A 27586-nucleotide genomic window follows, 5' to 3' on the forward strand; every position below is an offset into this window, starting at 1 on the left:
ATATTGTATCTTATATTATCAATCATAGTATATTATGTTACTACATATAGATTGTATTCTCCCAAATTAAAAGAAACCATTTTTGCTTGACGAAGTTTTCTAATGGTGACTTTCATTTGTCAAGTCAGGATCTGAAAGGTTCAATTAGAGTGGCAGGAAGGCTATGCCAGCAGCTCAAACCCCACTTTTAACCCAACCTGCTAGACCCGTTACGCTAGTAAACCGATTTGACATGACTTGTTAACAACTTTTAGTAGGGGCAAGCACTACGGGTTATGTAGGATGTCAGTGAAATCTTAACCTTAGAATCCAAATATTGATAAGTTAAGACAATGGTTAGGGAGTTAATTAGTTAGCTTAGTTTATTTAATTTAGCAGTATTAATATTTGGTGTCTTAGTTAATTTAGGTTATAAAATAAACTAGTAGTTAACTCTCAATCTTTGTGAGATTGATATATATCATATTACTTTATAACTCATGCACTTATAGATGAGACACAACATATTGCTTATTACTTGTGTTGATTGATTTTAATTACTTGTGCTTCCATGAAAATTATAATGTGTATTTTAATTTTTATAAATCCTCTTAAGGTTCTCACCATCTTAACTTTATTGGAACAACTTTTTATTTTTTAATTTTGAAATGTTCATTTTTTTCACCTATCCATCAATTTTGTTAGTATATATTGTTATATAAAATAGCAAAAAAATCTTTTCTTCCCGGAAACTTTAGAATTGAATAAATCATTAGCTTAAACCAAATTCTATAACTCTCCAAAAAACCATCCATGCTCATAAAAACCATGAACAAATAAAAAAAGATTACTTCTTCTCCCAGCAATATTGGCAAAATAAATTGAAGATGTTAAAAGCAGAGACAATAAAATTGATTTGTCATCAAAGTATTAATGAACCAATAACTTAACCATCACTGATCAACCCCCAAAGTATTAATGACAAAATTGTGGAGAAAATAGGCAGCGCAACCAAGGTTGGTCACCATTTGAAAGTTCATCTGTCTGAAACATATGCCTACCGTCAATACATTTAATAAAATCTTCCAAAATCAAATGCATCACAATGCCTGTCGATACCAAATTATATGGCAACGAACAGTTCAAATTCTCCAATGGGCCAAGAGCAATAATAGAATATGAAAACAAAATTCCTCACAAAAACATTGGTCTGCAAATTTCTTGTGGCATTTGAAACTTTGTTTGGCTTTGATTCTCTTTATATACAAACAGTCTTTAACTATGCACTCAAAAAACCAGGAAATCTAAAAGGAAAATGGTAAGAAAAATTATTAGAAGTCTTGTGTGGGTTATTAACAGATGGAAAAGTAGGTCTCCTATAAAGCTCATGAAGATCAATGCACATGATCATGATATACATTGACACTCATAATCCCATAACCCCGATGGGGCACTATAATGTACAAACTGTGAGATTTCATTGTTGGTCTATTTGTCCAATAATCCCCCAAAGAGGAATAGTGATGTATCGACACGACGCCTTTCATGCAGAAGCTGCTCTGTTTTCACAACAGGTTTGACAGTTTGTGGTTCCTTGTCCGGAAATGGGAATGAAAGGGAAAGGGAAAGAGATGCAGACACATCCTCCTCCTTTCCCGTATCAGCCAACTTATCCCGAGGGTTGTCCTGGTTATTATTTTTGTCTACTGATCCAACAAAGAAAGGAAGCATTCGCTTATTTGGTGGTTTCTTCTCTGCCCCTAAAGCAAGCTCAAGATTTGGAAACCCATCATGAAATTGATCCTCATCCTTTGATGTGCGTTCTTTCCATGTCATGTGGTTAGAGCCCAACCGAAAATCTTTTACATGAGGATCCACAGGAAAGAAGTACCTCTCTGTAGTTCCCAAGTCCTCAGGAATAACTTTTTCGTCACATAGAACATCACATCTCTTATCTTCAACTGACGAACTGGGATGCAGATCATCTCTGTGTGATGAAAATCCATCACTAAAAGAATCTCTATCTCTGGAACTAGATCCATAAGTTCCACTAAAACATATCTTTGGCTTCTTACTAGTACTTTCTCCATCTCCAAATGCTTCTTTCCAAGTCATTTTTTGACTTGTGTATGAATTTTCTGACAGAGTCTCTCTTAGATCTAAGTGTGGACGTTTATGGTGACTAGACTGCTGACAGTTGAGCACTTTGAAGTTCAGGTTTCTACCCAATGCAGTTTCCGGGTCTATATACCCATCATCATCTTTCAAGCTCCTTTCAAGGTCAACTTGATTTCTGCCCCCTATCATTAAACCTGGCATCTTCTCAGAAACAACTGTCACCTCATCACCTACAGGGAGAATTTTTAATTTTGAACTCTCTTCTCCAAAAAATGGAGCACCTCCATGCATTTCTGTCTTCTCAACTTTGTTCGAACTGATATAAGTTTTAATTTCTTCAAGAGATCGTTTGAGCTCTGAGCCCTGCCCGCACACTGGCAGTTCTTCCTGCAATTTAACCAATAAATATCAATATGCATTGTAAAGGAAGTGGCTGCAAGGCTTTAAACAATAACTTTCTGGGTTTTTTCAAGAGCAGCTGCTCCCTAAACCAAGGTTTCCTAAGAATTTTGAACTTAAAACAAAGTTTCAATGAAAACCCTTATTCTCTACAAATGGAATAAATCACTAAAAAACCTCAAGAAGCTTTTAGAATTTAACACAATCAAACAACACAAACAAATCTAATGCCAAGTGCTCTATTATAAATTAATGTAAGTTTTAATCTGTCCAAAACAATAAACATAAACAATTCAAAAATCTTGCAGATAAGTATTGAGTTGTGAAATAGATGATAAAGAAATGTGAGAGACAATAAATGAGAGATAAAGGTCTTAATTGTTGTTTTATCAAGGGGGTACTTTGATGTTGTCCTTTTGTTTTTTTGTGGTCAATACATAAGACAAATTTGAGTGGTTATTTTGCTTAACACCCCCCAACCAAGCTCATCTCATCTCGTTCTAATTATTCTTAGAAAGTTATTTTGCAAATTGTCTTGTATTACCAGGGTTTTCTTTAATTGGATATTGACATGAACAACTTTAAGAAATAATATGATATTGAAAAGATACTCTACATTCATTTTCAGAATTGATTATTAAATTAATGATAAAAAAGCAACCTGAAACAGTTACAAGTCTTAGCTCAAGAAATAAATGATTATTTCCAAACTACATCAACCCTAAACAAGAACTTATTCTCTTCAGTCTGAGTGTCTGTAAAACATGTATTTCACAGAAATCCCATCAATGTCAGATTCGATATGAACATACACCACAAACAAGGGCATGGATATAAAAACCAAGCAATTATATGAAGCAACAATCATTATGTATTTGACATCTTGTTTGTCAATCTAAACAAGCAGAGGTAAATAAACATTACCAGAGGAGGGGTGGTGCATCTCATTTCCTGGGACAATTGAGTAGCCATTGCAGTCCTTGACGTAAATCCAAAGTCAAGTCCATCCCGTTGCTGAGACTGGGCTTGTGAACCCAAAGATGTCTGTTCATCACAAGATACCTTGTTATTGCATTCCCCATTTACTGCAACACCTGTCATGTAGGGACAACTGAATGCTGGGGCTAAGTCATGAGAACTATCAGAAGCAGGTGAATCTTTATCTTTATCTACATGTTCCGGTAGACATGGGTTCTGAGACAAAGATCTGACATCAGAGGGGACATCTCTCTCCAGGGGAACCATATTCAAGCCACTGATAGTACTTGAATTTTTTGAGGCATCGGAGCAACCCACTTTCCTTGCCCTGAATACACCCCAAAGGAAAAATAGCAAATTCCAGCCTGCCAAAAAAAAATGTGATTTATTCTGTTGTATATCACAAAAAAACCTCACCAATGGAGGTATAGTATATTAAATAATAATATTGCACATGATGCACATATCAAAACTACAGAGTTTGTAATCTCATAAGCATGGTGACCAGGAAGACAAATTTCTTAGTGCAAGCCTCAATTTGCATTGGAAAGACATATTGTGGCCTCACTGTAGGGTCCAGCACACTAAACTAACTAAATTAAACTGGGTGCTTCTAAGAGAACTTTAAGTACTAATTCTTACGCTGACAGTTCTCAGGAAGCTGGCTAGATGGGAAAATCAGGAGTTCAACACCATCTAGGTCTCCCTTCAGAGCTAAATCATTCTTCATCATGCTATCCACCAGACACTTATAGTTTCTCTCATAGCTGTAGCAGAATTAAACAAAAACTTAGAAAGTAGAGAACAACATATAATAAAAAACACCCACAATAGTGTTGTTGATTGAAAGTTAAAATAAGTTATCATGTGCTTACCTCTCATGATCCTTGGCAAAGAAGTAAAGAGCAATATTATCTTCTTTTGCACCACTTTCATGAAACTTCGCTGGCCATGTGCTCAAGCGAGGTTCTTCGTGCAATTGAATTTTCTGGGGAAATTTGTTCACCATTTCAAGAACTTTAGGTGACGCGTAAGATGATAGGTGTGCTTGAATTCCACCACATAAATCTGAAACTTTTCCCCCCCTATGTACCTCAAATCCCCCCCTGCATTTATTCAAAAGAAGTTAAAGTAATTGAAATTTCAAGAAGCAAGATACAACCACCATAGAATCATATATAGGAAAACAAAACAAGACAAATGCATCATCTCTCATGAATGAAGATAAGGATTTAAGATGGTTAGAGAATCTCACTGCCAAATGTATTCACGCTCTGGGATGGCTGACACATTTAAGAGAATAGACGATGCTGCCAAAGCATGACCAGACAAGTCCCTCATTGAAGCCTTTCCAAGAGAAGCAGTAGAACTTGGATCCCCAACTATCAAATCAGAGGAATTGGCACCAAACTGTTTGGTATGATTGATAGTTGATTGTTTGTAAAAGTCAGAGGAACAGTTTTGGATATTGATTTGTGCTTCACGTGTTTCTTCTAAAGAAATCATATTCTTCATCTTATTTGAAACTGATGATTGCTCTTGAGAAGCTCTTTCACAATCCAAATCCACACTTGCCATGCACAACCCATCTGATTGATCAGTCACTCTATTCCTTCCATATGATACAGGCAGCTTATGCATGGCAGCCTCAATGGCAGCTTTCAACTTGTTACCTTTGATCATCCCCTCCCTAGGATTTTTTCTAGCAGGTACATCAATGCCAGAAACCTGTGGACAACTTTCCAAATTATGACCCATTTCTTTGCACTTTTGACATGTGACGCCTTTTGAACCAGTAGTAAGAGTAGGCCCTGTAAGACTAACACTTTCACCCTGAGTTGTTGATTCCAATGATCGAGGTAGACCATCTTGCAGAATTTCTTCAACATTATTTGATGGCCTATCGGCAGTCCAAGAAGAACTGGATGCAGGCTCATCCTTGGGGATAATAAGGTTTGGCTTCTGTTCAGCAGAACTGGATATTCCATTCATAGATGAAGCCCCGACTGCATTGTTCCAACAACAAAACAATCTCTTAATTTGCACAAACCAAAATACAAAAAAAGGAAACCTAATGTCTAAGAAAATACAAGACAACAGTGAGCATTAAAAAAAAGCAATAGCATGATCTTTCTTCAACAAAGGGCATACCTGGAGAAGCAGGAACTTCTGCACCTCTACGTGCTAGATTGCTGTTTGACTTTGACAACATACTTACTTTTCCTTCAGATTTCACAATCTTTGACTCACGGTTGTTGCCTGCAGAGGAAAGAGGCACCGATTCACCATGAGATATGAGCTTTTGACCAACCTTGGGTGTTGGGACAGCAGCACTAGCAGTCGCCAAACCAGTATGAGATTTCTCCAACTTCAACATATTTTTCTTGTCAAATACATTACGCTCTTTCACTTGTTTTAGTCCTTTAAGTTCCTGAGACAATCGAGGTGAAAGGGCTCTAAATTTTGATTCACTAGTACTTGTACGGCCAAAATTTGTAGATTTAAATGACTGCGATTTGATCATGGCTCTAGAAAATCCTTCTTTCATATCAAGAGCTGGTTGCTCTCTGCTCCCTTTCTGTTTTTGAGGAACAACTTCAGCAACAACTTTCACTTTTGGCTTGGAATTCAAGGTGCTGAATGAATTGGATTTTAATAAGGTACCTAAACAATAAAAAACAAGAATCACCACTCAATATTACACAAATAGATCACAACGAAAAGAGCATTTTGATATTGCACATATAATGAGTTAAGAAAACCTTTAAAAAACTAAAGAAAAGATTTGGTGCCAGCAGAAAGACGTATACCCTTGGGTGTCTGAAGCAGTGGACCTGTAGGAGAACGCGCAGTCTCTGAGATATCATTGCTGGAAACATTAACAAAAGATGCTGGCTTTATTTTCCCCTTATCTATGCTTTTGAATGAACTATCCCGTGATAAAGCAGCTGTTCTGGTAGGGTTGGATGATTTTGCTGGTCCTAGACTTGTTTCAACAGCCAGCCTTTTAGCTGTCACAGCAGGCTCTAGATTTTCAGCTTGTCTCTTACCAAAGCTTTGTGTAGCTATTTTGTTTGTTCTTTTACCTTCCATATCTAAAACTTTAAAATAGGATTTCACAAATCAGAGAATAAAGTGCTCATGTGTCTCAATATCGATTTTTTACTCAAAACCCAATATTTATTTCAATTTTACCTACCTTGCTTCTGGTTTTCAGTTTCCTCTGCAAATGTGCATTCTTCACATAGCCATTCACCTTCAGGAAGTTTTTGAAGCATTTCTTTCATGCAATAGCTTTTATAAATAGCAAAAACAATATTAAGACTCAATCTGTAATATCAACTACTAAAATTAGCTATATGCAATAAAGATAAGAGACAGCATATACTTACGTGTGCTCTGCCCCATCACTGCATTTACTACAAATAGCAAGCAAATCTTCTCGTCCTGCATCCCCACAGATATCACATACTTTTACCTGTTTCAAACAAAAGAATGTGTTCAGCAAGTATATTCATTTTCTATAACTTCAATTATAAAAAAGAATACAGGAAAACAACTTAAAATGAATACCAGTGGTCGTTCAAGGCTAAAAATAGACCAGGCGTCAACTGAAGGCAACCAGAATCCATTTAAACAAAAGCAAACAAGAACATACTAGAGGTCACTGGTATTGCATACATATATTCCAAGTTACTTTTTTTTCTTTACAAATAACAGAAAAAGTGAAAGCATCATTTACTCACATCTTGTTCTATAAGGTCTGACTCTTCACTCTCATTCCCAGACAATGCTTGTAGAGGAGGCTGCATGTAATCATTAAACTTCAAATGATGTTCATCATGCCCTGAAATTTTAAACGCTTTATCAGGAGGTTCCCCACTATCGTTCTCAACTTCAGCTTCTGACTTTAGAGATATTTTTGTTGAGTATTCAGGAAAGCCTCCAATAAGCAACTTATCACCATGAGAATGAGAAAATGGACTTTGAACCTTCGGAGAAGCACAACCAGTATCAGCCTTTTTTTCTGAATCAAAATCTGAGCTTAATTTCTGGGAAAATGGTGTCTTTGCAGATGCTTCAGGACCTAAACTACAATCTAAATCTGGACCATGAGATAAATTCTTAATGTCTACATATCCGTCATCGTGAATGACTGCTGTATTGGCATCATTGGCTCTACTAACACTTGACATATTATCATCATGTCCTTCCACACCTTTGGTATCATCATACTTAGGAGAGGAGATTCTCTGATCCAAAACGCACTCAGGTTTCAGAGATAGATGATCCTCTGCACCAGATATACCAGAGGACAACTTTGGATGTGCATCAAAATCTTCTGAAGTAACAGATACATCACAAGACCTAACGGTTGCTTTGCTTTCAGCATTCACTGAGAAAGAATCATGACTTGAATTGGCACTGAGCAAGTTACTTGCTTCACTGGCAGCATGTTGAAGGCTGCCACATTGTCTACCTTTAGAGCCAACATTGTCATTGTCAGAAAAATGACTTGCTGTTGTTTCGCGACATGTTTCATCAGAGAATTCATCAATCTTTGATCCCATGATAGCTATGTTGCGGTGCATACAAGATGAACAAGGAGCGGAACAGACGTTACAAGTTCCAGATTCTGTTCTCATATGATTTTTTAGACTCATGGAGCGCTTGCCAAACTTTCTTTCAGCCTGAGCTGTTACCTACTAGAAACAAAGAACAACTTAATAAAGCCAAGAGAAAGAAAAATAATAATGGCAGTCCTTAAAAAGAAATATGTTCTGAACAGAAAATATTTAGATAAATCCCACTATAGTAGTAAATCCATGTCAAAATAGGAAAACTAAAATTATTTTAAATGAACTAGAATGATCATCACTATATCTGCAGTAAGCATGATTCTAATTCAGTAACTTGTCTCAGTGCACATAAAATTTCCCCCAAAACTCCAGGCATACGAAAGTTGCCAACTAGGCTATCCTTGGTCCAAACCTTCAACTACCAATTAACTCCTTTTTTCTTAGATGACACTGTCAATGGTCTTAACATAAAGCAATCTATAAAATAGGCAATAAGAAAACATGTCCCAAAGAATACAGCCCAAACTTCCTTGGAAGCCTCATATTAGTACATGTTTTATACAAGGACATAATCTTGCCTTTTTAATATCCCACCCTCTAGCTTGGACAACAGTCTGTCATACTCTTGCAAAGCATCATAGAAAGATAGCTTTTTTTTTTTTTAAATATAACTCGTTTTTTCCTGCTTCTATTCCCCAAAATAATACCCTGGAAACATTAAGGCAGGGAAAACAAACATAATATCTCAGAGCTTTATAATCAGCATCAGATTGGAGTTACATTTTCCATATCAACTGTCAAAAGTATTACAATACAATTGGTTTAGCCAATGCTTCCCATTTATACAAAAATTCATTCCAAATGCTTACATTATCTTACTTGAGCATATAGCCAAGATGTGTAGACTTAGTGTGCTCTAAATTGTTCCTTTGTATATAAAATAATGCCTTGGCCCCTCCTTTTCTTCAGAAAAAAGTCCACCCAGTTCATTAGAACAACTAAAGAAAACCCCCACCATACAAGCAGAAAATAATCCAAAAGAAAGCACCCAGTTCATTAAAACAACTAAACAAAACCCCCACCATATAAGCAGAAAAGAATCCAGAAGAATGACCATTGATATGGCCTTAATTTTATCTTTTGACAAAAAGAAACCGAAAAAAGACAAATACCAACATAGTCTAGACCATGATAAAAGAGGTCAATTCTTAAGAACAAATACAAGTCTAGAATATGTATTGACATGATCAAATTCAAGCTTGTCAAAAAGAAAACAAAATGTGTGATGGGCCATTCAACAACCATTTATACATGCAAGGATGCTAGCCTGAGATTAGAGCACAACAGACCACAAAGACCAAGGGTGCTACATTCTTCGATCCATAAAAACAATAAAAAGAGTATATAACACAATGTTTTACCCAGCAATACATCGAATGTCTTGTTTTAGCCTTTTTATCATTCCTGTTTAAGATATGAACATACCCAAAGCTAAGAAACACAATTATATCTGACAATATGTTTCTATCTACTCCTACATTGTCAGGGTAAAAAAACTAAACGCCTTGATGTTTCCAGCAATCCACAACACATAGCAATAATAACAGCAATCATTCTAATTCCACTTCAATCAATCTTATATTAGTGCACAACAATGACTCAGTGTTGTGACTAGCCTCCTCATTTCTGGGAGTAAATATGTAGCTCACCTTGAAGACTCAACTATTTCCAAAACATAGGCAAAAATATTCCTAAGATTTTCGATCCAATCCATATTCGTAGGCTTCAAACCTACATCTTTTCCTATATGACAATTTCGAAAATTTTGAATTGCTATAATGTGGCTTCAGCAACATAGACACAAATGTATCCTACCCAAACTACTTCCAACTAACAAAACTTATCATTTCGAAGTAAATATAATCTTTAATCCACACCTACAATATCCTAACACTATTACAGCTCATTCCTGACTGTAAAAATGTTATATACCCATGTCTGCTATCAAGAATGCATTATTTCTAGTCCTTTTCCAGTCCAATTATACCCAGCATCCTTTAATAACATATTTGAAGGGCAAGATGTGAGGTCGACAGCATCTCTTATGGAGTACCAGAATCAGTCAATAAGTCACTATGTAACTGCTCTTTTCTGGTAAAAGGAACCAAAAGTATGTGTACTTATTCAAAAAGAACATATTAAAAGGAAGGACATGCTTAATATCTAGATGACTGTTTCCAGCGATTTAAAAGCACTAAAAAATGGAAGGCATAACCCAGCCAGAACAATCAAAGCCCAATAATTCAAGTCTTACAACCTAATTCACAGAAACAGCCCAACACTTACGCATCTTCTCCTAACAAACAACCCTCTGTTTCAAGGTTTTTCCAAGTTCTGTACTACCAAACAACTATTATTCCAATTCCTTCAAAGTTCCATTAACTCCTAATATTTTTCAAAATTTATCAATATGGCATATTTATGACGATGTCTGAAATCTTGACAAGACCACAACATTGGCAGTGGAAATAAAAAACTCCTTAGATAGAGGGGAATTTAGATTTTCAATTGGTTAAACTACAACATTAATAGTCACATAATTTAATTCATCATACACAGACTATAATTATTTCCCATAGAAAAATATGATCTTTTTCCCATTGCAACTAATCTTGAAAGTTATATAAACTCAAATGATAACAATCACACATTGTATTTCTCTCAGGCAAGTAGTTTAGTACAACGTTCACAAGGAGATAACTATCATATTAATGTTCATAATGGAAAGAGAGAGGTTCATGCAATTTCAAGAATACTAAAAGGCAACCGCCTAGCCCTACGCTAAGTTATCATTACCTTCTATTCACCAAAACCTAGAATTAAGTAATATTTAAACCATAGATAGTCTCATGCATTCTTTAAAACACATTAGGAGAGCTTCACAATCTCAGTTTTTCATACATGAACATGAAGGTAAAATGAACAAGAAATAAGAGGGAATTGCAGGAGTTTGAAGATAAGAAAACAATATGTAAATACCATTTTATCTCACCATATTCTTCTGGACATCAAGATCTGCTTCCTCTACTGGTCCTTGCATGCAGAAACTTACTCTCAAAACTGTTGTGACCTAAAAAGCCCATTAAAAATTGTATCGATTAGTACACCCAACACTGTTTACTGAGAAGCTGAAACATAGAACAATCTAACAGATATTAGATCAGTTTGGCAGCTCAATCACCAACAGCTTCAAACATATTTCACCTTTAATAAAAGAACAAACCCCAACAACACTCAGAAATTAATAAAGGAAAAGAAATTTCTACAATTCCTCCAAGCAGCTAAAAACCCTAATTTCTAATGAACAATCAAAACCCACCCATCCTAGTACAATAAAAATCCCAAACTATACAATCAAACAGAAATCAATACAATACAATAAAACACCACTGATTCCCCTGATTCAACAATAAACTCAATCAAAAATCCAAACTTAAAGAGAACCAATTAGCACAGTAATTGAAACACTAAATTAGCAAAACAGAAAAAAAAAAAAAAATTAATCGTAAAACACCCTTGCCTCTATTTGATAAATTAATTCCGTTGCATTGCAGAGCTCCTCCACACTTTGTAGTTTGTTCCTTCCTTTTCGCTGCCAATCGATCGTCGACAGACCCTGACATCAACTCTTAGAATCTAAATTTAAAGACCAAATTGCAACAATCTCAACATGCTCTCTTCGAATTTCCCTCTCGACTCTCACCCTAATCTAAATTCAGAAAGCTTTACAGATGCAATTGAACAAATTATATCTGTCCAATTTTTTTTTTCCAAAAATACAGGTATTCTTAAGACTTTGTATCAATATTTCTGACCGTTTGAATGATCTGAAAATTAAAAAATGAAAGAAATCTTTAAAACAGTTGAAGATGTGATGAGGAATGTCTTCGTCTACAAAGCTTTAAATTCCCTTCTCTCTAAAATTAGGGGAAATATTTCTCTCTCTCTTAATTTTAATTTTTTAATTTTGATATTTATATTTTAAATTTCGTAAAATTTGGATTTTATATCACAATTTTTGTCAAGTGGTTCTAATATTCGGTTCGGTCTATTGTCCATACTTGACTACGAGGGTCTTAGTAAATACGAAAACAATAAAAAAATAGTATAAGAATTATATAAATAAAATATAATATATAGTAAAAATTTTATTTGTAAAAAAAAAATAAAATTTAGATATTACAAAGATACAAAATACATATATAAAAGTTTAATATAGATATTATTAATAATATATTTCAAAAAAATATGACTATATTAATCGTATTTTTAACACTTTATATAAATTTTTTAATTAAATTTATATAATAATTTAAATGTAAAATATCAAACTTACTATTAACTCTAATATAATAATTCAAATGCAAATTGAGGATAGTAATTTTGAGTCTCTACATTTGTAACACCAAAAAACAATATTAAGAGAAACAAGAAAAAATTGTCTTTTTAATCATCAACATATGTTAGCATCAAACTGATATTTAGATTGTAAGCTTAAACCTAGTTATTGTTGTTGGCCTGTTATTAAACCCTTACAGAGCATAAGAGAAGAGATTTGTTGTTGGTCTATCATTGCTATGAAGTATAATGAACAACACCGATGGACAAAGTAGAAGAGAAGAGATGAGGGATTTGAGTGAAAAAAATAGGGATATTTTTTTATATATAGCCATGATATTTTTGTACATTAGACTTATTATCAAAATAACATCATTTTATTTTTATGGTATTTAAGACAAACATATTTTTATTTCCAATTGCGGTAACAAATAACATAGATGATATTTTAGAAAACTAACATTAGGAATTTGACAAAATGAATCAATACGAATATATTGTTATAAAAAATATTTTATAAAATATAAACTCTAAATACTTTAACATAAGTCATATTAATCTAACCTAACACAATACTAATTTATATTCAGAAATCTATTAAAGGCAGTAGAGTGAAATAATATCTTAGTAATATTTTTATTATTGTCAATCTAACATAATAATTATATATACAAGTCAATTTTACAAATTATATTAATAATTTAAAGTTAATAATTTTCTAAATAATCTATCTTTATGATAATTATTCTTTTTTTATAATAAAAGATTATTCAAACCAAATAACCCCGGTGGGTTCTACGAATATAATTGTTAGAATATAGGTTGAAAGAATCTGCTTCATACATAAAGGAGATACCAAATGTAGATTTTCTCATATCAATATATCCAAAATAGTCTGAATTTAAATATCCAGTCACCATAAGATGATTGGACCTTCTATAAGTAAGCATATGATCCTTGGTTCCTTACAAGTATCTAAGAAACTTTGCAACTTTCCAATGATCCAAACCTGTATTACTTTGGTATCTGTCCAACATTCCAATAGCAAAACTAATATCTAATATGGTGAAAGTTTGAACATATATTGAACTCCTTACAATTGATGCATAAGGAATAATTTTCATTTTCTCTTGTTTTAATTCATTTTTTGGATATTGAATGAGATTAAATTTATCCCTTTTTTGAATTTGGAACTACATCTACTGAGCATTTATCCATCTTAAATCTTTCAAGGATTTAATTGATATAAGCTTTTTGAGATAGCCCTGGCAATCTTTGTGATCTAGCACGGAATATTTCTACTCCAATCACATAAGTTGCCTCTCTTATATCTTTCATTTCAAAATTCTTAGAAAGATATTTCTTGGTTTCATGTAACAGGCCAAAATCATTAGCAACAAGTAATATATCATCTACATTTAAAACTAGAAAAATAAATTTCATCGCACTAACTTTTATATACATACACCGATCAATGGTGTTTTGTTGAAAACCAAAAGAAATTATGATATCATTAAACTTAATATACCATTGTTGAGAGTCTTGTTTAAGTTGGTATATTGATTTCTTTAATTTACACACCATATGTTTGTTTCCTTTAATTGAAAAATCCTTTGGTCGATCCATATAAACCTTTTTCTCTAAATTTCCATTAAGAAAGACAATTTTAACATCTATTTGATATAATTCTAAATTATAGTGAGCCACTAAAGCTATAATGATTTTTAAAAAATCTTTCTTAAAGACTGATGAAAAAGTTTCTCTATAATTAATACCTTCTTTTTTAGTGAAACTTTTAGCAACAAGTCTAACTTTATATAATTCAATATTACCTTTCGAATCTTGTTTGGTCTTAAAGACCCATTTGCATCCAATCTTTTTACATCATTTAGGTAATTCAACAAGATCCCAAACTTGATTTTGATCCATAGATTTTAACTTTTCTTTCATAACATTTAACCATTTAGTAGAATCATCACAATTCATGGCTTGTGAAAACGAAACTAGATCATTATCAATTCCTAAGTCAATCCTTGACTCTTGAAAATAAATCACATAGTCATTAGAAATAACATATCTCATTTCTCTCTGAGACCTTCTTAATGGTATTTTTTATAGTTCAACTATTGTTGGTTCATTATTGGTATTTTCATCATGAAGTGTTTGATCATTTATTTGTTGTTCTTGATTATTATTTGGTTGAACTATAATTTGGGAAACATTAATGGTAGAAGTTTTAGGCATAGAAACTTCAACTTCTTGAATGCTACCATCATGCATTATTTCACTCTCACTAATCTCATCATTTCCAATGAATCTAGCATTTGCAAATTGAACAACTCTTGTATTATAATTAGGACAATAAAATTTATACCCCTTGGATTTTTCCAGATGGCCAATGAAATATTCATTAGTTGTTCTAAAATCGAATTTCTTTTCATATGAATTATAAATTCTTACTTCCACTAGGCAACCCTAAACATGTAAGTGTCTTAAACTAGGTTTCCTTCAAGTTCATAATTCAAAAGGTGTCTTTGAAACTACTTTACTAGGAATCCTATTTAGCAAATACATGGCGGTTTTTAATACATACATCCACAAAGAAAAAGGTAAAGATGAATAACTCATCATACTTCTAACCATTTTCATTAAGGTACAATTATGTCTTTCTACAACACCATTATGTTATAGTGTACCTGCCATTGTGTATTAAACACAAATACCATGTCTTTTACAAAATTTGGCAAATGAACATAGACATTGTCCTAATTTATCAAACTTTCCATAATATTCACCTCTCTATCAAACCTTACAATTTTCACCTTTTTATTTGATTGTGTTCCAACCTCTATAATATACACCTCAAGTGCATTAATGGATTGAGATTTATCATGCAATAGATAAACATATCTATAGCGTGAAAAATCATTAATAAAGGTGATAAATTATTTTTCTCCACCAAAAGATGAAGTATCGAAAGGTCCATAAATACCGTGTGTATACTCTCAAAAAGTTGCGTGCTTCTTGTCGCTCCTTTCTTAGTGTGTTTTGTTTATTTTTCTTTAATACAATCAATATATGCACCAAGATAAGTAAAATCTAATTTTGGAAGGATTTTATTTTTTTACTAATCTTTGCGTCCTTTCTTTAGAAACATGACCCAAATTTTTATGTCACAAGTAAGTAGAATTCTCATCAACTAAATTACATTTTGTGCCAATATTATGATGCAAAGTCATCAAAGTTTCAACAAATACATTATCAAGTTTTAACTTGGAGAGACCATTACATAATATTCCAAAACCAATAATATTATTATTTTTAAATAAACTAAAAGATCTAGAACAAAACTTAAATGAAAATCCCGCTATACCAAGTTTTCGTAAAGACATTAAGTTATGAGAAAATGTAGATACATAAAGAGTACTAAACATATTTAAATAATGTCCTATGTCTAAAATTAAATGATATGTGTCGATGCCTTCAATTGGAGCTTTGGTCTTATTCCCTATGAACACAAAACTTTCATTTGGCTTGATGGCTCAGATTATAAGAAATCCCTTTCTTTTCAAACCAAGCTTTGTATTTCAGACAATCTCTCTTTAAATGTCCAACTTTTTTTTTAAAATGACACTTAATAGTCTTATGTTCTTTCTTGTGAGCAACCTTTGAAGATTCATTCGGGTTGTCGAAACCTTTCTTCTTGTTTCCTTTTTTTTTTCTTTTTTGGATTTTTTCCAGCTTCTTGATGACTTAAAAGATAAACAAAATGAGCTTTTTGATTCTTTAACCTTGTCTCCTCTTGAATAAGCATACTTGTCAATTCATTAACATTCATCTTATCCTTTATAGTGTTGTAATTCATTTAAAATGGCCCATATTGTTCAGGAGACAAAAAATTAAGTATAAACCATACTAAGAAGTACTCATCCACATTTATTCCTAAAGTCCTTAATTTTATTGCTAAATTTTTCATTTCTAGAATGTGATCATGCATAGTACATGAACCATCATATTTCATGGTGGTTAAAATACTTATTAATGTACCAACAAGTGATTTACCAATAGTTTGAGAACATTCTTCCATAAATTTCTTAAATTCCTTACCATCATCAGTTTTAGGAAGACATAACTTTAAGTTATTTGCAATTGTCATTCACACAAACATTAAACTTAATCTTTTCGATCTTTCTCTAGCTTTAAATAAAGCTTTTTCATCATTCTACTATCATTAGTAATAGTATCAGGTTTCTCATTTTAGAGTGTCATATCAAGATCCAGAACAACTAAGTGAAACCATAAACTTAGACTTGATCAGGATTTGACAATATAAGGGTTTTACCTACACGAAAACGTAGGATTAGAAAAACATGTTTGATGGAGTGTTTCTTCATCATGGTTTAAGGACTATAACACATTGCTAGATGTAGCTATAATTGTTTAGTCTTCATAAATGTTTCTCGAATCATTCGAAAAGGGCTTATGACTATGTCATAATAAATCTAAAAGGTTATAACAATAAATAAAACATTTTAAAGAGTGAGAACTGATTATCTGAGGTTGGCTAGCACTTTTCAAAGGGAATAAAAGAAACATCATATAAAGTGTTATATGAGCGTGAAAGTAACAGTTTATGAGTTAAGATGTTTATGAGATAAAATGACGGTGATTAATGTATATATAATATATACATACATGACTATTATGTAAATAAAGAATTTTGAAAGATGTCATGCAACAATTAAGAAATTAATAATTAAGTCCACCAAAAGGCTAAAGTTAATGCATTTTGACTAACACCTTTTCATTTTAGCCAAGTACACTTCTTTCACTTCTCTTTCACTCTAAAGTTTCAGCTAAGGAGGAAGAAGCTTGGTTTGGTGTAACTTTTGTGGTCTTTGCACTTGGAAAGCTCCACTCCATCAATTCCATCAAAGAAAATAGTTTGAAGAAGGTATAATCCTACTTTAATTTCGTGCTCTTTTTGTATGTCATTGATTTTTGCCATTAAAATGCATGCATTTTTCATTAAAATTCATGCATTTCCATCGTGATTTTCACCTAATATTTTCAAATGGTATCAAAGCCATTTTAGGCTCCTTGCTTGTTTGATTTTGGAGCCTAGTTTGTGTTATTTTTGCATAATAGTATTTGTAGTTAACATGGGTATGCATGCATGTGGTTGATTTGCCTTAAAATTATTATTTCAAGCTTGTTTATGGTAGTGTACCTCTCGGCCAAGCTTGTATGGTTAGGTTTTTTTTTTTGTTCTAGTGATATCAAGTTGAAGAACACATCATTAAGGCATGTACATGATGAATGATTCATGAGATAAATAAGTATATGATTGAATGTCACATGCATGTTCTTGTTTGGCTTAGAAATTGATTTTCAACATGAAAGATTGTCATGCATGTCTCGAGCATGATGTATATGATGATATATATTGCGATTTTGGTGATGTTTCTATGTAAGGTATATGAATATTTGCATTGGAGACATGCATGTATGATGTATGCATGGAAAATATAAAATATATGAAGATATGTTGATTGACAAGCATATAGTTTTTTGAAATGTTGAAATTATTTTTTTCTTAAATTTGGGTTATACATGCTAAATGTGTAGACTTTAATATTGATTAAAGTGATTTTGGGTGAAGAATAAAATATGTGAAATTAATGCAATTGCATTTTGATGGAATATGGATGCATGGTGAAATGAACTTTAGATGACATGATGAATGGTTTAAGATGTATATGTGCCATAAAAATTAATACATGATTTAGTTTAATCTTGATAAAATGATAAATTATGGAAATATGTCAACTTACATTTAATGGCAATTAAATGTAAGGATTGATTCAAAGTTGATATAAAGTTAAAATATACTGATATAATATAAATTATGTCTTTTATTCTTAAGTCCTTGAATCATTGTAATTTTATTGTGTTTGTGATTGATTGATCAATTGAATGTTTAATATTTATTTTTGTTATGAATGTTCATACTATCTAATAGATATTAATTTAGTTGATAGATAAATATAATTAGGGATGATCATAAGTGTAATTTGTGATTTTTCAAAGTTAAAGTCATTGAAATATAATATTCTTTCATTAAAAGGAATGTAATAATTATTTTTTTCATTTATTTTATTTTATTTTATTGGGCTTACGTCCTAAATCTCGAACGAAATTGCATTGACTGGTCAAGAACTTGAGTGAAATTCAAATAGTTATCTGATTGCAGATATAGACTTAGGTAAATAGTTTACTATTAAAGTGTTTTTTTGAAAATCCAATGCTCATCCCACCCTGCTTTTAATCATGCATATATGTGATGTATGTATATAGTATTGCAAATTAAATTAAATTAATTTTAATTTAAACCTTTATCTCTCTAAATGAAATTATTAAATTTAGGCCTCCTATTATGAGATAACTAAATTCTTTGACATAAATTTTAATATTTCAAAATTTCTATTATGTGAGAGATATGAGCTTTATGTCATGAAATTAGATTTATCTTGCTCTTAGATGAATATTTTCATCTTGATCAAAATTTTATTATGTGAAAATATCATTTGAAGAAAGCATAATGGTTCAAATTTAACTAACCAAGGATACCAAGATTTATATTATGTGAGGTATCCAAAGCTTAAGACAAAAAATATGAATCGAGTTTTATATAGATATATAAAAGGAAATGATTTCCTACTTATTAAAGTTAATTCACCAAAATTTCTATTATGTGAAGTTTATTAAATTTAATAAAAATTCGATTCCCCACTATAAATTTAATCTGACCAAAATTTATGGAACCTGTCTAAGGCTATGAGGGATTCAAATAAAATAATGGGTGCTAATATAATTATGTATTAAAGGTTTAAATTTATATGAGTCACAAAACTATTTTGTTTGTGGTTTCTTTAAATTTTGTGATAATTTGAAAATGGCCAGTAACGTCTCATTAAAAATTCTAGATAATAATATCTTAACTAGACCAAACTTTAAAGATTGGCTTAGAAATTTGAGAATTATTCTCAGTTTCAAAAAGATTGGATACATACTGGAAGTGCCCATTCCTATTGATTTTGTTCCAAATACCATAAAACATGAAAAAGAAGTTTTCAAAACTTAGCAAGAGAATAATATGAGAGCTCGAAGCTATATATTGGCTTTAATTAACAAAGAGCTTCAAACAAAGCACGAAAACATGTATACCATGTACAATATCCTTGTTGCCTTAGAAGAGTTGTATGATGAGAATTCATTAGTTGTCAAGTATAAATTGTGTGCAACACTTTTTGGGATGAGATTAAGGGAAGGAATGTCTTTGGATGATCATATCATAAAAATGATTAATATCATAGGGCAGTTGGATTTATAGGGAGTTGTCATGCTTAACAAACTCAAAGTGAATTTAATTCTCCAATCTTTTCCGAGTAGTTATAAACCATTTATAACAAACTAAAATCTTAACAGATCTAACATATGCTTTCAAAGCTTTTGAATGAGATACAAAAATTCTATAAACAAGGAAATGGGCATAGGGAAATTAATAATGCTTCTTCTATTAGGCTGAAGAAAAAATAAAAGAAACCTCAAAATGGTCCAAAAGTTATACCAAATAAGAGAACTTCAAGAAAGTTGAAACCAATATAAAGAAGGCTAAAGCTAAGGAGCAGTGTTTCCACTGCAAGTAGGACGAACATTGGAATAGGAATTGTCTTTTCTATCTTCAAAGCTTGATGGAAAAAAAAGCAGGTATATTTTGTTCATTTGTAATAGAATTTGAATAAATAGTTAATTCAAATGATCATTGTTGGATATTAGATTCAATAGCTACATCTCACATATGTGTTTCAATAAAGGACATGCATAATAGTTCTATGTTATCCAATAATGAAGTTATTTTGAAGATTACAAACAGAGCAAAGGTTGCAACTAAAGTCATAGGAAATTGTTCTTTGACTTTCCCATCTAAACATGTTATGAGATTGTATAGTGATCTTTATTTTGCCAGAGTGACAAAAAATATTTTTTTCTGTTTCTATTCTATGTAAAAATAGTTACAGTGTTCAATTCAATGAAAATGAACATTTGATTTATTTTGAAAATTTTCTAACTAGCACAATAGTAAATACAAATGGTTTATATGTTTTAGAACTAAATGATTTGAGTTTTATAAATATTATTATTGATAAAAGATTTCGAGAAGAAATTAACCCAATGTTTTTTTCACATCATCATTTAGGCCATATAGGAGACAACAAGATAATTGTTAGGTTTTCAGGGTGCCAATAACAGACATTGCAATGGAATTAAAACTTTAAAAATCATACAATCCCAAAAATCCAAGCTAAGATACTTGTTTTGCACATATATTTCATAAAAATGTGTTGACATGCATAGGGTCTTTACAAAATTATACCTACATTAAACAACTCCTTCATTCTATATGTGGCTAGAGAATAACGTTATCTTATGCTCAAGCAGCGACACCTTGGCATCCAAGTGAAGCACAAACATGGAAGGAGGCATTCTTTATTTGTAAGTGCATATGTGTACATGTATATCTAGATAACTATGCTTAGATTAGTATAATAGTGATGAAGGGATCAACATGTAGCTTAATTATAAGGACCTTCTGAGCATGTATGATGGCCAATCTAAAAGTGTTTGTAACCTTATGATTATTCTGACCTAGGGCATAAATAATACAATAAGATTAGCATAGTGTTGAACAACTCTACTAAAAGATAATAGTAATCTTACGTGTCAAAGTTGTTTATGTCAATTTGGTGTAACACATGGGTGTGTGTTGACTATATATCCATTAGATTGACTCACTAAGAGGATTTCATATAGATGGTAACCTCAGTGTCTATAGAACATATCATTTAATGGACGATGGTACATATAATCTTTGGACTTAAGATCAATATAACATTTTGGACATGAATTGGCCTAATTTGATACTAACCTAATGTAGAATTTTGCGAAGGATTATTAAAATAGTGGTGATTGGCCATGTCAAGAAGTGTTACAAGACTATGAGACCAGATATCTCAATATACCATTTGGTTATGATAACTAGAATTGACAATTTTCAATATAACTTGTTAACCTGATATGACATATTATAAAAGAAATCGAGTAGGGTTAAGATTTCTTGACATGAAATTTAATTTGAGTCAATCCAACATGACTCGAAACTAAAATGGATCAAGTAAGGGTTGATATGAAAGTAACTCGATATGACTTGAACTGACACGAATATTTAGATAAATGTTTACTATATCAGAACTTGCTAGAAACAGCTTAAAGAAATATTGAAGAACAAATATCAACAATAGTTAAGTTCTTATATATTGTATATAGATTTATTTCATACAATTGTAATTATTTTGATTATCATTGAATTTTATATAAAAAAGATTGAATTACATTTTCCTACACAAGGTTTGGTCTTAAAATACTTCTCTACCTCTAGTTGGTATAAATAATACTTTTTCACCCAAAATCAAGTATAAATAACATTTTCCCACTCAAAATTTCACTATGTTATTGAGACAACAATATTAAAAAGTAAAATTGTCATTTTATCCTTACTATTTCACTTTTTTTTGAAAAATTATAACATAATTCTAAATTAACAAAAAATAAAAATAATATTTTAAATATCTAAATTACCATTTTATCTTTATTTCTCTTTCCTTTCATATTTATTTATTCTTATTTTCTTCCTAAATATATAAAAAGATGTCTTTGTTGTATAATTGTGTATTAAAGGGTAAATGTCTTTTTTGAAAATATTAGGGGTCTTTTAAAAATTTTTCATGGGGTCACTGAAAATTCAGAAAAAATTTGGGGACTGCTAAAAATTTTTGAAATATCAATATGCTCTTTAATGGTTTCAAAAATGACAATTATACCCTAAAAAATTAAATAGGACAAAATAAATTATGATTGTAATTATCATATTATAACTATTGGGACCAATAGTAATTTTAAAATATATGAGAGTTTAAAATATTTCAAAGATTGATTTATGCGTGTTTAAACTTTTTTAACCATAAAAATTATTATGTTCAAAATGTTTGGTCTTATGCAAAACTGTTTTTCTTTTCAAAATTAATGAATGGTACCCTTATGTCATTAGTTTTTTCTGTAATGAAGTTTGATTTTAGGTGGAAGATTATTATTTATGTCAACTAAGGGTGGAAAAGTGTTTTTAGACCAAATTTTGGGTTTAAAAAAATATTATTTACTCTTTAAAAAAATATTTTATTTTATTTTTAATAATAAGAATGAGATTTAGTTACTAAGATTATTGGTGTGTTTAAAGATTTTGGTATGTAAATTTTTTAGCTCATTTGTAAACAAAACAAAATGTTATGTTATATGTATTGTTAATTATAGATTGAAGGTAATTTAATGAAGAAATTAAAACGCTAAAAACACTTATATGAGCAAAACATAAGATAATTTTATGTTATTTTGGGTTTGTTTAGGTCAATATGAACATAGTTTAGTTTGGGTTATGATTGAAAATTTTTGACATAATTCTATTTCGGATTACGTTAGGATTGAGAGTCTCTAACTCGAAACTTAAATTGACATAATAAATATACGATCCGATGACACAAACTGTCAAATCTAATAGCAATAAACTAAAATCTATGGTCATAATAGGAACAGATTGGTGCTTTATCCAATGTTAATGTAGTCATTGTTTGACTAACCAAACATTTATATTAAGGGTAATCTAAAGTAGACACTATTTTTATGTCTTAAATTTGATAAGATACCAATTGTTGAAAGGATTTGAATACACTATAATTGTACCATTAAAAGGTTAGCATCAATATTTCATTGATTCTTTGTTGGTTGAATAGTCATGGTTTGTGAATTTATTTATTATCAACATAATAGGGAACTTATGAGTAACATATAATAGAAATTGATAGTCATGATTAAAAGGTTATGGGTTAATTAAATATAAAGTGAATCACACCTAAACACAATATTTAGAACTCTTTTAATAAGTAAATATCGATCTGATTATATTATGATGAATGTCTCACTCATTGTTGGATCTAATAAATTATTGAATTGATACATTAGAGGCCAGACAGTAATGATCAAATTGTTTAGGGCAAGAATGTAAATATTGGAAGATGGATTAAGACCTAAGTACACTAAGAGTGAATCACCTCAGGATATCTTGAATATGGTAAATATTGGGCTTGGTCTACCCATGATGGGTTGACCCTACTCATATCTAGATAATGAGGAAATTACCTTAATTTCCCTTAGGATATGATTTGACAAAACTACCCTTGATAGTTACCAGTAGTTGGGATTTTGAAATCCCAACTACCTCCTAAATAAAAGTAATACAAAAAAAAAAAAAAAATTAAAAGAAGACATGAAGGTTGAGTATTTTCTTTAATATCTTCCCAAAACTCTTCTTCATATAAAAAAAAAAACCAAAAACTTGGAATATAGAGAGAAAAGGGCAAATAGTATTATGGAAAATTAAAGATACTACGAAAGATTCATCTACAAAGGATCATCAATTAGGTAAGTCAAGAAAACCTTAATCATAGAAATTTATTTTTCCTTGGAATTGATTATTGGAAATTGCTTACATTGGCATTAGAGCCTGTGTTTTTTTGTTGGCTTATAATTGTGATCATTTTGGCTTGTGAATGATTATAATGTGGTAAAATTTAATATGAATTTCTTGATAATTATTTGGGTTAAATTTTTATATAAATTCGGATTGCGTTTTTGCTTAATTTGTTGCAATTGAGTGAAATTGATGTATAGACTCATGTTAGGATGATTGTTCGATGGTTGTTGCACGTTAAATTGATGAATTTAGAAGCCAAATTTGTCACCTTATATCATGACATTTATGTCCCAAATTCACCATATTCCGATGAGCTTGGCATAAAAAATTGCTATAACCAAAACCATCATGATGTGGGCTTTAGAAGTCCCATCATTTCATTGTCAACTAATGGTCGAAAGACTACCAATTTTGTTAGCAGCCTCTTTTTAGATGTGGGTTGCAATTAGGTTAGGAAAACTTGATTGTTTAACCATTGGTCAACGAGTTAGTGAAAACCCATCAGTCAATAGGTTAACCCGCTTGGTCAATCGAGCCGTTTGACCTGGATTTTAACTTATGGGTCAGTTGACAATTAATAATCAATGTTTGATCAATCAACATTTAACATTGACTATCGCATCTCAGTGCGTGAAGTGTTTTCTCCAAGGCATGAATACCTTTGTCCAGTGTGTAGAGGCACATGAAGCATTGTTTTGGTGTGTGAAAGTTTGTTTTGACATGTGAGAGCATGCACGAGCTTTCTATCGATGCATGGTAGGTTGTACAAGCTTGAACCAATACATTAACTCAAATCTCGTGGGTCTCATGTCACGTAAGAGCTTGTGCAAACTATTTTTGTATGAATCGAATAATTATTAGTGTTTTCAAGATGTTTTTTTGAATTATACATTGTGAAATAACATATGAACATATGTTGTTTGTATTGTCATGGATGTATAATTTATTATTGTATATTTGTTGTTCATATATAGGGTGAATACGTTGACCAAGGACCATTATCTGAATTATAAAATGAATCCAAAGTACAATCTTTTCAAACACCTTGCTATGATGAATGGTAGATATTGTGATTTAAAAGATAAGAGCGTAAGATTAACTAAAAATGAAAGAATATATGGACTTTTGATGTCAATGTTTGACCATTGGGCTCCTAAGATCACCAGTCTTAGCTGGGACAACAACAAGGTGATAACCTATTTAGATTGTTTGTATAAGTTACAACTTGTGGAAAAGTGAAACATTGTCATGAACACAAGAAAATCAACAGCTCTGTCCATTTTCCTAAATCAATAAAGTGTGAGGCATATAGGCTATTGCAAACAATATGAGAACTTTATTATAGATAAAGTCAGTCCAAGGATCATTGAAAAAACTAAACAAGTATTTAGTCCCCATGACTGGTATAGATTGGAAGAGCGGTTGTTAGTTAAAATGTCATGTTTTAATGATTACATGCCTCAGATCAGGGATGTTTCAAATGCTAGTTCTTGTTAGGAATGGTCCTATCATTGAAATTATTTGAATTTCATGTATATATGATCCTTATATATGTAATGCCCTTTGTATGAAATTTCATTTTGCGTTATAAATATATGTTAACCATTTGTTGATTTAATAATTGTCTTGACTATTTGTGAGAATTCTAAGATTGGTAGAATTTAATAATTCTCGTCTAGAATTTATATTGGCGCAATTGGATTAGATTTTTAAAATATTGAATATTTGTGCCCTAGACAATGATTTGAAATATAATAAACTTTTGACTTTATGCCTTATGTGAAATATTCTAATTTTAATGCACAATTACAATAATAAAATGTGTATATATCTCGATTAGTTTATGTTGTATTGGTATGTCTCTGTAGTTGTATAAATAATGGTTTCGAAAAATATTATCGTCGACTTGAATAAGAGAAAAAGATTGAATAAGGACAACTATAAGATTTGAAGAATTAGAATGCATTATATCTTGGATGAATAGGATATTTTAGAGGCTATTAATCAAGTCATTTAAGAGCCACAGCTAGTTAAAAAGCAAAATCCTAACAATGCCTAATTTAAGCATGATATGAACACTTACAACACTTGAAAAAAGAAAAATTCAACTACTAGAGGAATCCTTATTAGCTCTATGAATGATGACATTACTTATCAATATGAGCAATGTAAAATTGCACATGCCATGTTAGTGGCATCGATAGAGAAGTTTGGAGAAATCATCGTCTCCAAACTTAGGCAATTGACCACCAAGTTCGACACGTACAAGAAGGTTCCCAATAAACTGATGAAATAACATCTAAGTGAAATGTCGAACATGATAACTGAGCTGAAAAGGCTTAACATAACCTAACTGATGAACAACAAGTTCAAGATGCTATATGATCTCTCATTGACAATTAGGAGCACATGAAAGTTAATATGACTTACAATGATACCATCAAAAATTTTGATGACATTATATAAATGAGATTAAGAATCAATTAGACATTATATAAATGAAGTTGAGAATCAGTTAAACAGAAGAATTAAAGCCTAGAAAACCAATCAAGGCCGTGAATATTTATCTAATAAATTTAATAAGTTATGTAGTGAAAAAAAAATTAGTGAAGTAACTAACGATTTCAAGAACTTTACAACAAAATAGTATAGTAGAGAAAAAGAACCGAACTTTGTTAGAAATGGTTAGGTTTATGATGGCGCAAACAAATCTTCTAATTTTGTATTGGAAAGATGCCTTGTTGACTATGACTTGTATACTTAACCGAGTGTCCACTAAGTCAGTTACTTATACTCTTTATAAGTTATTGACAAACATAAAACCTGGCTTGAATATGATATGACCTTGGGGGTCAACAATATACATCTATGACTCTTCCCATAAATTTAAAAAATTAGGATCAAGAGAAAAGAAATGTATCTTTATAAGATACTCAAAACACTCCAAAAGGTATATGTTTATAAAAGAGGACTCTTATGAAAGAGTGATTGAAATAGAATTTAAAGATGCAAAATTCATAGAAGACGACTTTCCTAATAGGGGTGATATTGATAAAAGTTTTCATTTGTTTAACACAAAAGAGGAATATGGAAAAGGTACATCTCAATGATCATCAGTTGTGTCATAAGAGACAATAAGCAACTTTCCATAAATGGAAATAATGAGATTGAACTCCAACCTATTTTGGATAGTGAGAGCAAAAATCCTTAATTATATAGGAATGAACATCCTAGAATCCTTAAACAACATTTTGAAATTGAAAATGAAGTTTTCATAATCTCTTTTCTAGAAGATGAAGAACCTACAAATATTAAAGAAGTTTTATCATCCCTTAATAAGAGAATATAACAAGATGCATTGGAAAAATAAATGAAATCCATGAAATTTAATGAAGTCCAGAGTTTGGTGGACTTGCCGCTAGGTCAGAAACCTATTGGGAATAAATGGATTCTCAAAATTAAACATTAGTCGGATGGCTCAATAGATAGA

The 27586-nt window shown here is 31.3% G+C and overlaps 1 protein-coding gene across 4 annotated transcripts; it reads right to left on the reverse strand.

Annotated features, from left to right (window-relative positions):
* Positions 1 to 1184: 1184 nt before the first annotated feature.
* Positions 1185 to 12067, reverse strand: LOC123220565. Of its 4 annotated transcripts, none has more exons than XM_044642823.1 (12): positions 11635 to 12067; positions 11107 to 11184; positions 7221 to 8177; positions 6867 to 6952; positions 6674 to 6768; positions 6285 to 6569; positions 5626 to 6138; positions 4730 to 5480; positions 4350 to 4580; positions 4117 to 4241; positions 3421 to 3839; positions 1185 to 2484 (listed from the first exon to the last, which is right to left on the reverse strand). In XM_044642823.1, exons 2-12 carry the CDS (start codon positions 11152 to 11154, stop codon positions 1468 to 1470), a joined length of 4527 nt encoding a protein of 1508 aa, XP_044498758.1. In that variant the 5' UTR covers positions 11155 to 11184; positions 11635 to 12067; the 3' UTR covers positions 1185 to 1467. The 4 variants fall into 4 exon arrangements, with proteins under 4 accessions (XP_044498758.1, XP_044498757.1, XP_044498760.1 ...); XM_044642822.1 differs by having other exon boundaries at positions 6285 to 6575; XM_044642825.1 differs by having other exon boundaries at positions 6285 to 6575; positions 7221 to 8180.
* Positions 12068 to 27586: the final 15519 nt, after the last annotated feature.

The sequence above is a fragment of the Mangifera indica genome, chromosome 7 (assembly GCF_011075055.1).
Source record: "Mangifera indica cultivar Alphonso chromosome 7, CATAS_Mindica_2.1, whole genome shotgun sequence".
Classification (NCBI taxonomy): domain Eukaryota; kingdom Viridiplantae; phylum Streptophyta; class Magnoliopsida; order Sapindales; family Anacardiaceae; genus Mangifera; species Mangifera indica.

What these genes read in the sequence shown, in the direction of transcription:
- LOC123220565 (XM_044642822.1), bottom strand. Translation starts at nt 11,154, where the DNA reads ATGCAAGGACCAGTAGAGGAAGCAGATCTTGATGTCCAGAAGAATATG. An exon ending in AGTGATGGGGCAGAGCACAC is followed by an intron (nt 6,769 to 6,866) that starts GTAAGTATATGC and finishes TATTTATAAAAG; the next exon opens with CTATTGCATGAAAGAAATGC. An exon ending in ACTGCTTCAGACACCCAAGG is followed by an intron (nt 6,139 to 6,284) that starts GTATACGTCTTT and finishes TTTATTGTTTAG; the next exon opens with GTACCTTATTAAAATCCAAT.